General features: G+C 28.9%; 2 protein-coding genes across 3 annotated transcripts in view; one reads left to right on the top strand and one right to left on the bottom strand.

Moving 5' to 3' along the window:
• LOC113365827 (lamin-C-like) overlaps positions 1-3221 on the bottom strand; it is a 23900-nt gene extending 20679 nt beyond the window's left edge. For both annotated transcript variants that reach the window (XM_026607374.1, XM_026607373.1), the window contains exon 1: positions 2675-3221. In XM_026607374.1, the coding sequence (XP_026463159.1) occupies positions 2675-3078 (404 nt within the window). In that variant the 5' untranslated portion in view covers positions 3079-3221. The remainder of the gene's footprint in view (positions 1-2674) is intronic.
• Positions 3222-5249: 2028 nt separating this feature from the next.
• LOC113367937 (FAD-linked sulfhydryl oxidase ALR-like) lies at positions 5250-7102 on the top strand. Its single transcript, XM_026609509.1, has 5 exons — positions 5250-5373; positions 6279-6415; positions 6488-6578; positions 6686-6833; positions 6910-7102. Exons 2-5 carry the CDS (start codon positions 6281-6283, stop codon positions 7070-7072), a joined length of 537 nt encoding a protein of 178 aa, XP_026465294.1. The 5' UTR covers positions 5250-5373; positions 6279-6280; the 3' UTR covers positions 7073-7102.
• The last annotated feature ends 4184 nt before the right edge of the window (positions 7103-11286 follow it).

The following is an 11286-nucleotide window of genomic DNA, read 5'->3' as shown; positions in this document are numbered from 1 at the left end:
TTAAGTTTTTTTAACTTTTGACTATGAAGTCCCACCTAACCTACATTTAAATTAATTTTTGAACGACAGAAGAAAAATGCACAGGCTTTCAAATGATGCTAATTTAAAAGTAGTGGCCAAAAAACCGCACTGGCAGGAAATAAAAAATGATAAATTATTTTCACCTTATCATGCACTAATAAATATTTTTTTCACATTATTTGTTATGAACAACATAGACAAGATCAGTGTAAATAGGATGACGGTTAACATTTTTTGGAAGTCTCATATTTTCGGCAAAAACTGAGTTTGGAAAAAGGGGCCACTTTCGCATGTTTTCACTGATATCTCGGCCAAATGATGAGATAGGGAGTTGAAACTTGGCGTCAAAATCATTTTAATACCAGAGTGGGGCCGATTATATTATGGCCTTTATTATATTTAGTATGTTATGTAAATATGTATGCACAGTAGATGTCCATTAAATCCGGCACGGCCTAAGTGCCGGATTATCGAAATTCTCAGACTATCGGGCAGTAATCAAAAAAACAATGATGGAATTAATTAAACGTTTTTAAGGTTAATAACAAAGCGGCGTAACTAGCACAAGGCAAAACGATCTGTCTTTGCTTTCCTTGTCGGCCATTAAAACTAAACATATTTTTTTTAGAAATGGATCATTATGAGCGACATTTTCACTGTAAAGGAGACCATTAATACAAATGTTCCATAAGGAATTTCATATGAAAACTGAACTTCGTAGTATAATTACGTCATAATAAGCATTGGATCACTATATCCGGCGTCATTTTAAACGGATTCGAGTGTATTGTAAACGAATAACGTATAGAAATATAAGAACGCTGATAATTTATTCGTAACGTGGACTCCCGAGACTATCGAAAATAGGTCATCGACTATATTTCACAATGTGATATTCTCACGCGTTTGGTCTATCAATTCGTAAAAATAACCAAATAGCGTGCTCATTTAGGTCATAAAAGTTAACTTTAGATAAATTTATTCAAGCCAGAAGGTAAGTAACTTTGACGATATATGTGTATGTATCTAGTAAATAACAACTTCAGTTTTAAATTCAATTCAAATAAACAACAATAAAACAAGGTTATAATATATATATATATATATATATATATATATATATATATATATATATATATACGTATATATATATGTGTGTGTGTGTATGTATATACATACAGAGATATTCAACGATTCGCCTTTGAATATTTGCGACACCACTGCCTTTTGTTTTTTAACTTTCCTTAGTGTGAGTTACAGTAATCGTAAAAAATCTAAATTGTTTTTTTTATATCTTTATGTATCAAGACCTTAACGTTATGACATATCTTAGATATATGATTGTTTGTGTCGGCGCAGATCAACCAATTTGAATGAGCATTCGTTATAGATTATTTATAATCTATAATTTATATTATAGAATAGTTTAAAATTATTTATTTAAAATATGTAAATGAGCTTTAGAACTTTAGCCAGAATTAAAATTAAAATCTTAATTATTTTCGATATACAAAAAAAAATTACCAAAAGCAATCGTTTTGTCAACATAAGCAGAAAGTTTTTTGAATCATTCAAATATGATAAAAATAAAAAGAAAAAAAAAGAAAAAAATAAAAAAAAAGAAAAGAAAAAATAAAAAAATAAAAAAAAAAAATAAAAAAAAAAAAAAAAAAAATAAATAAAAAAAAATTAAAAAAAAAGAAAAAATAAAAGAAAAAATGAAAAAATAGAAAAAAAACGATGTTTAGTTGTCTCAAAAACTACAATTTTTTGTGCACTAGCTCCGTTTTTTCAAAATGGCTGGACCTGCCTTTGTCAAAAACTAATCAGCACATCTCTCCATCAATAGGAACCGAATGTTTTTTGAACCATTCAAATCGGTTGATCCGTGCGCCCGAAAACGTGGACGAAAAATTGCGGACACACAAAACACACAGATCTATTTTTTCTGAGGGATGCCAAAATGTTCAGAAACCTCTAAAACCTGAAGATATGTAAAAAAAATTCATTTTCGATTTTCGGCCCATTACTATAACTTACCGTTCGGGAAGTTAATACAAAATTAAAAACGTAGATATTTTCAGTTTCTCAAAAAATAAATAAATAAAATTCAAGAAGATTTTGAAGCTTTTAATGTAAAATTACGTTACGGGAAGCATCCTAGTGGACTTATTCACATTTTTAAAAAGCATATATGTATATGCATATCTATCAAAATATAGCAGAACTAATAAAACTCGAAATATGAAGGCCAAACGGTTGTGGACACATACACGAAAAGAAATTAGCCTCGCCCGTATCCACGCCTACGTATCAAATTGATGGAACACATTTTCACAAACAGAATAAAAGTTTAAGCATCATTAAATAAAATGACTTCAAACAAATAATTTTACAGTGCTTTAAAGAAAATAGGTAATGGCAAACATAAGTAACATTACGAATAAAGGTTCCTAAGCATAATCTGTATACACACACACACACACACACACACACACACACATATATATATATATGTGTGTGTGTGTGTGTGCAATCTGTATATTTTATTTATATATATATATATATATATATATATATATATATATATATACACATAATTTATAGGCGCTCTAAGTGTTGTCATAAGCAATAAATAATATGCAGAACTAACCTTGTTTTCAAATCATGATTTTCCTCCCATAATCTCTTAGTGTCAATTTCAAGTTTGGCCTTTTCTCTGGCAGTGTCATCTAGCAATTTTCGAGCATCTGACAGTTCATGATCATACATAGCCCTCAAAGTTGAGGCTTCTCTAGTTACAGTCTCTTCTGACGTCTGAATTTCTCTACTTAAGCGTGAATTTTCAGCTTCCAAATGCCTCACTCGATCTATATAACATGCTAAGCGATCATTTAAATTTTGCAAATCAGCTTTTTCTTGCAAACGGCTGTGTCGCGTAGGGCTCAGAGGGCTTGTAGGACGCAAATTCGCCGGGGTACTAGAAGCTGCCGGGGACGTTATATTTAGCACTGAACTTGTAGAAGTAACCGAAGTTTTCTTCGTTCTTGAACTCATGATGCACTTTTTCTTCAAATTTTACAACTATAATACTATTAACCTTTAACTAAAACTAACTATAAACGTACAACAATAAAATAAACTTAAGACGCTACCAAACGTACAGACGAACTGTAAAGCATAGTACAGAAAACAACGAAACGTGAGCTTGGGCACTCCCCTCCAGAGATTAATCATACAAAAGATTAGTAACTCCCACATCGAAATCATACAGATCCGACACAAACCACTAGCGCCATTGACACTTTTTACCATAGATCAAAGGAGAGTGAATAGGAAACGGGCAAGCTTTCTCTAGCGGATTTTAAGTGAAACTTATCTTAACTTGACCAACAAATATGGCGTATGACCGTATGACACATTTATGAGTTGATTTTTCTTTCAACTAATATTCGGTTTGGTGCAAAACGTACACTTTTAGATTAGACATTTGTTGATATTCATACTTCTTACATTTTCTCTTTATTATTTTTTTTATTATTTTACAATAACAGAGGTAAGAGCATAGATAAAAGAAGAGAATAGGGTAAGAATAATGTAATTCAAAATATAAATTTTGTTTGCTATTACTAATATGCATCATATTACAGTCAGGACGGAAAATTCAATCAGAAAAATATGAAATGGTTTTAGAAAATAAATTATTTCTTATATCTTGGTGCAAATCGTACTGCAGTTAATGCTTTCTGCACATTTTGTGGCCAAATGGGCAAGCAATTTAAGCCCATAAGTGTACTTATTGTATTTCTAAATTCGACAAGAAGCGCTTGTTTGAAGCATTTCTTTTTAAATCATTCGCAGACAGTTTCCAGAATATTTGAAAGCATGTTGATTGTGATCACATTATAAACTGCACTGCTAGTGGGTAGGTTGACAAAAATATAATGCTGTATTAGCCGATAAAGCTAAATTTATGAGTAAAGAAACAAAGTTTCTAATTGTTCTTCATATCCAGGATTTTTATCAATATGGACTGAGTTAAACAAATTAATATGACAGTGCTTGTGTATCCGCCATTTGTTTAAAATTGAAATGGATTACTTTCACTAGGAGATATAATTGAAGCATACTCTGTAGCTAGTGTTGGTATACACGTAAAACGAGTCATACAGAGAATGAAAATTTTTAAAGATCTACATAATATAACAAAGGACCTTCAATTTTGGGTGAAAATATTGTTTTCGTATGTCCTATTTTGGTGAGCCTACAAACTCTCATTATTGGATAAGATGTGGACAGTAAATAAATGAAATGTTAGTTTATGTTAGATTAAATATATATGCATCATGACTCTAGACTTGTATAATAACAATAATTGTATGTTAATTTTATACATAATACATAAATTGAAAGTTTTTGGATATCAATGATGAATACTTCTTGAATTTACCTAAATTAATCTGAAAAAAAAAACATTGAGAGCATATAATTTTTAACAGGAGGATAATATTAAATTCAAACAAGCTACCAATCTATGGAGGAAGTCTTCTCTATCAATATGATTAAATACTGCTCAAAATAAAACAGTTTCAGTATTGGTATAATTTTTGAGAAACTTTTCATCCTTGCCTATACTAAAACAATAGCTTCCTAAATTTATAGTTTATTTGCAATCAATAAAACAAATCATACCAGCAGGTGACGAAACAATACCTACTTTAAGCAACTCATGTATGTTTTAATATGGTGGCCAGTAACATAAATATTTTAATTATGACTACATATTTCAATGAATCTATCCAACGAAGCAATTTATTTCTTTGTTAATTTTCTTTCGAAATTATAACAAAATTTACTTTCTTATTTATGCGCTTTCTTTACTTAATATACGCACATGATTGGTGACACAGATATGCCGCAGTATTATAAAAAATAAATAAAAAGTGTAGTTATAAGAAGCAATAATAAGCACATAAGTTTGAATAAAACCTGTCAAAATATGAAATAAAACTTGTCAAGCGCCATATTGTTTGCGCCGCCTAATGCACTTTTTGGCCACCATGAGAAGTCACGGCGTTTTCACTGACATTTTTATGGACTTGCCCCATAGATAAGTAAACATTGCCCGTTGATGCCATATACCACTAGTCTTTTTATCTATGGTTAATGCTATCTACGTTTTTCATAGAAATATGATTTGCATGTTGGCAGCGTTAGTTTTGTATGATAATGAAGTGAACCGAAAAGGGCCGCATGCGATCGTGTATAACCTCTTCTTTCAAACGTCAAAAGTGACAGCCGATGTTAAAATGTGTTAACTAAATAGTAGTATATTTCTATATAATAGTTTAGGTTTGTCACTTTAAATAAATATTAATAAATAGTAATAGTTGGAATAGTCTAAAATATTACCTATCAGTACAAATAATTACTAATTACCTCATCTTTTCCTCGAATATAGATCAATTTGTTTTCAATTTATAATAATGTATTATCCTGTATTATCTATTCGTACAAAATGCGTATTAGACGCAAAATGCATTAAAAAGTATGATTAAATAAAAATATTTTAATTGGTAAAAGTAAAATTAAATAATAACTTTTCATTTACCATGGCATAGGTACATCGCTTGCCCTGAATTAAGTTCAGAATACATGCAGAATATATAGCATATATATATATATATTATAGAATTTTGTGATATGAGTGATACGAATATTAAATTTTAAATATGAACAATACAACACTCAGATTAGAATCCATATATTTATATTCATTTCTTTCATTTTTCATTAATTTTTTTCCTTTTTGTAATTTTTGATATAGTGTTATCGTCTGTCACTTATTGTTTTTATTCCATTTTATTGTTTTTCTATTGTTATTTTTATTATTCAGAAATTTTATTTATTTATTTTATTATTATTATTTGCTTTGGTTTTATATTAAATCATCATACTACGGATATCATTTTAATGTAAATGCTATCCTTTATTTTATACTCTTTATTATTTAAATTTATGTTATTGTTCATTATTATTACTAGATGTTATATTATTCAACAGTTGTAATAATTATTGTTATTAAAAAAAGAAATTGATATATAAAATATGTTCTGAAATCATAAGAATTTACATACACACACATATATATATATATATATATATATATATATATATATATATATATATATATATATATATATATATATATATACATGCTAATATATATGAATGAACTTATGATTTATGCACAATAGATATGGCTTCAGAAAATTCTCACTCAGAATCTGCTACCAAACCATGTCGAACTTGCACCGATTTTAAATCATGGGCTAAACAGCAAAAAAAAGCTTTGAATGAGAGTTCTAAAGTAAATAATAATAGTTATAAAGAGGTATATTTTTATAATTCCATTGAAATTTCAATATTAAACCAAATAATTTATAAACTATTTATTCACTCATAGGCTAATAATAAAAGAGAAAGTATGCTGGAGGATACCTCACAAGAGATAAATCCTGATGATAGAGATTGTCCTTTAGATAGAGTACATTTAGGTTTGTACTATATATATATATATATGCTTACATATATGTGAGTGTGCTCGTGAAACATAATATATTTTAAATAAAACATATCAAATTCAAATACAGTATTATTGAAGGTCGTAAAACATGGGGACTTCTGCACACAATGGCAGCTTATTATCCAGAAAATCCAACGGATAATCAGAAAGCCTACATGAAAACATTTTTAAAAACACTAAGTCTATTATATCCGTGTGACGATTGTGCTAGGGACTTTCAAGAAGAGTATGTTTTTTTGGACAATAGGGAACAATTAGAAATGATTTTTGATTTTTGCATGCTAAAATGAATAATATTGTAGATTGAAGAAAAATCCTCCATTGGTTTCAAGTCAACATGACTTAGCACAGTGGATGTGCCGTCTTCACAATTCTGTGAACGACAAGCTGAATAAACCTAAATTTGACTGTTCCAAAGTAAATGAGAGATGGCGAGATGGTTGGTTGGATGGTTCATGTGATTAAGATAGGGATATAGCATATATAAATGTTGAATATAAGAAATAAATGTATTAATATAGAAATATTTTTCTGTATAATTGTAGTTCAAATTTTGTACAAAACATTAATTTTATAGATCAAGTACAATATACATATTTAAATAAAAATATTAAAGTTGTCTTGAAAATAGTATTTTAGATCATAAAAGATAGTAAGATTTTTTTCATGTTATAATATCTTTTTTTTACATAAACAATTAATTTATATGTTTTCATTCTTTGGTATTGGTATAATATATATTAACATATATATATATATATATATATATATATATATATATATATATATATATATATATATATATATATTTGAGTTTAAAAGTCTGACGTTACATCAATAAAAATAATATGAGAGTTTTTAGAAATTTTAGCCTTCATACAGTGGCAATCAATATAACTTTAAAGATTAAAACTAAATAAATAATATAAGTGAGAAATTTTATAGAAAAACAATAATAAAAATAAAAAAAACTTACAATTTTGTATCCTAATATAACAGATGAAAACATTATTACTCCATGGTATGGATATGTGCACAGTAGTAAAATATATATTTTTTAACATTACAAATGATAAAACACAAATAAACATCAATACCGAGAACACTAAACTAAATATTAAAGTAAATAATAGAGAAATAGAAGAAGTGGAAAGCATAAAATACTTAGGACTGATAATAAATGAAAAATTGACATGGACAGAACATATAAACAAAATAAAAAGAAAAATAGGAACATTAACAGGGGCATTGAAAAGGATCCACTCTTTCGGCAAAAAAAAATAAAATACTAATTCTTAAAACGCAAATAATACCTATAATTTTATATGGAATAACAACATGGAGCCAAACAACTAAAGCTAACTTAAATGACATACAGAGAATAATGAATAAAGCCACCAAAATAGCATACAATTTTCCACATCTAACACCCACCAAATACTTACAGAGAGAAACAAATAATCTTTCACTAAATAACATAATTAAAATAGAGAAATGCAAACTAATACACAAAATAAAATTTAACCGAATTAAAACAAGCGCAACAATAGACACAAATCAAGATATACATGAACACTACACTAGACAACACAACAATTTTCACATTGAACACAATAGAAAGAAGAATTTCAGAGAAAATGTCATATGGAGTGCCAGCAAAATATATAATGAATTGCCAAACAATATCAAGATGACCAAAGATGACGATAAATTTAAAAGAAAAATAAAAAAACACTATAAGGAAATTGAAGACAAAGAAGACTGAAGAGTGATATATAAAGATATTTTTAGTTATATATAGATATTATATTAATGAAATAGATTATTATAGTCAAATGAAATGTATTGTGGGAGTTGTAATGATTATGATAATATTTTAGATTAGAAACTCCCAACATAAAAAATATATCAAATTTATTGACTATAAAAATATTTACGATATCAAAAATATACATGACATGTCCCATTGTTTTTTTACAAATCAAAACCAGCCTGCTTGATATCGCCACACACTCCCTGCCCAGTGTTGATCTCACAGTTTAAAAGAAAAATACAGGGAAACACGTTATAAAAATGTGGTGGGAAAGCAGATTATAGCAGACCAGTGTTGTAATACTGGTCAATTACAAATTTCCATGTTTCGTCAGCAGATCCACCGTATGTGGTGATTTGACCTGCCATCAACTCCATATTCTGCATAATGTTCTCGATCTAATGGGTATTAGTTATATCAGAATAACTTAATGTTTAGAATGCATAATTTATGGGTACAGTTTCCATTTCTGCAAGCGTTGCATTCGTATCTGATGAGTTCCGATCAGAGAAAGAAGTTGGCTCTTTATCCAAATCAGGATCATTGGTTTCTTTGACATAAGAGTCCAGAATTGTGGAATCCAATAAAATATATCAAATTTTGTTTTGATTCGTCGTTGTCACCGATAATGGGAGGTAGCATTATAAGACGATTTGTTGAGTTAACAGAGAAAGAGAGGTTGAATTGCATCCCAATGAAAAATTCAGGCTCCAAATTATTTTTTTTGTCAGCAATAAACACTGAGGTCTGGGTATACCAAATGAGTAACCTCGGAAGTCTGATCCAGATAGTAAGTGCGTTAACTATGATGGATTGGACTGGACGTACCTTATAGGTCGTCTCTGAAGACCAGTGATTATGGTGCTGCGTCAAATTCAATTTTTTCAAATCCTCGAAAAATAAAACTCCTTTTTTTTTGTCTTCATCTCCATCGTCGTGAGTCACCAATGTGGGAGTTGTAATGATTATGATAATATTTTAGATGAGAAACTCCCTACATAAAAAATATATCAAATTTATTGACTATAAAAATATTTACGATATCAAAAATATACATGACATGTCCCATTGTTTTTTACAAATCAAAACCAGCCTGCTTGATATCGCCACAGTATATATTATATGAAAACTGTTTTCATAATCTCTCATACCAGGCAACTCTGCCTGACTGAGATATGAAAATAATGTATATATATATAAATAAATAAAAATTTAAAATTAAAAAAAAAAAATAATAATAACTTTTAATAAGTTTTAGAAATTATGTATTGGCTATTCGAAGTCTAAGATAGAAATGTCGCGGATCTCTTAGCAAAATTAGAACTACAATATGAAACGCAACAGTAAGATTGAAATTTAGTTATCGAGGGAACCAGGAAAATGTAATATTTATTGTAATTTAGATGAACCAGCTGAAAAAGACATAATACCTGCCTTTGCCAAAAACTAATCAGCATATCTTCCTGTCAATAGAAATCGAATGCATTTTGAACCATTCAAATCGGTTCATCCGTGTGCCTGAAAACGTGAACGAAAAATTACGGACACACAAAACACACACACACACATCCATTTTTTCTGAGGCATGCCAAAATGTTCAAAAACCTTCAAAACAGTAACATTTCCGATTTTCAGCCCATTACTATAACTACCCTATGGGAAGTTAATAATGACGAAAACCTATTTTTCTACTTCGTGAAAAACTTTCACCTTATTTTCAATATTGTAGTCAAGGAAAAAGCAAAATCGCAAAATTACAGGCTATTAGCCTCCTCAATACAATGAGTAAAGTGACTGAAAAGTTACTGCTCAAACCACTCTACGAAAGACACAACAAAATCATGCCAGACACCCAATATGGATTTAAAGAACAGCACTCTACACTTGAAAACGCCATATTCAACTTCAACAGACAAAACCATACTTACTTATTACTTTTTATTGCCGACGTAAATATATGAAAAATATTGAAATCTTAAGTTTTTCATACATTGAAATATATTAGTCAGAACTTATACGGCAATATATAATCAATAATAATAATTATTGTTTTATTCGGCGCGTTGGATTTTTTATTATGACTAATGAATATATATATACCTATATACAAGATATAAATAAATTTTGGTTTTTAATAAATATTTCCATACTTATATACATAATTTGTCGAGACGCGCGATAACAAAGCAACTTTATATGGGTGTTCTTCGCGTATTAGCTTAAGTTTTTCCAACTTTTCACCCAAAGTTCCACTTAGATTTAAATGAATTTTGAATAACAGAAGAAAAATGTACAGGCTTTCGAATGATTCTAATATAAAAGTAGTGTCCAAAGAGCCGCACTGGTAGGAAATGGAAAATGAAAAATTATTTGCACCTTTTCATGCACTAATAAATAATTTTTTCACATTATTTGTTATGAACAACATAGACAAGATCAGTGTAAACAGAATGACGTTAACATTTTTTCGAAATCTCTTATATTTCCGACAAAAAGTGAGTTTGAAAAAAGGGGTCACTTTCACATGTTTTCACTGATATCTCGGCCAAATGATGAGCTACGGATTTGAAATTTGGTCTTTCGAATTTTCTCGAAAATACCTATAAATCATTTAAATACCAGGGTGAGGCCAATTCTATATGGAAACACGCCCAGACCCTTTATATATATAATTATATGATTTAGTAGTTAATTTTGATGTTGAAATATATGAGTGAGTTCTTGAGGGCGATACATCAAACAAAGAAAAGCCAAAGATTTATAAAATAATCTTTATTTCCAAACGTTTCGACATTCAATTTAATGTCATCATCAGTGGATCTAAAAACAGTATGAAAATTAGTATATCTAGGTAATTATAATATAT

Source organism: Ctenocephalides felis, unplaced genomic scaffold (genome assembly GCF_003426905.1).
Source record: "Ctenocephalides felis isolate EL2017-DRISC unplaced genomic scaffold, ASM342690v1 CF-g0.4_SCAFFOLD_01170, whole genome shotgun sequence".
NCBI classification, from domain to species: Eukaryota; Metazoa; Arthropoda; class Insecta; order Siphonaptera; family Pulicidae; genus Ctenocephalides; species Ctenocephalides felis.
This window is presented reverse-complemented; position numbering and strand designations above follow the sequence as displayed.

What these genes read in the sequence shown, in the direction of transcription:
- LOC113367937 (XM_026609509.1), top strand. Translation starts at nt 6,281, where the DNA reads ATGGCTTCAGAAAATTCTCACTCAGAATCTGCTACCAAACCATGTCGA. An exon ending in ATAATAATAGTTATAAAGAG is followed by an intron (nt 6,416 to 6,487) that starts GTATATTTTTAT and finishes ATTCACTCATAG; the next exon opens with GCTAATAATAAAAGAGAAAG. An exon ending in TTTAGATAGAGTACATTTAG is followed by an intron (nt 6,579 to 6,685) that starts GTTTGTACTATA and finishes GTATTATTGAAG; the next exon opens with GTCGTAAAACATGGGGACTT.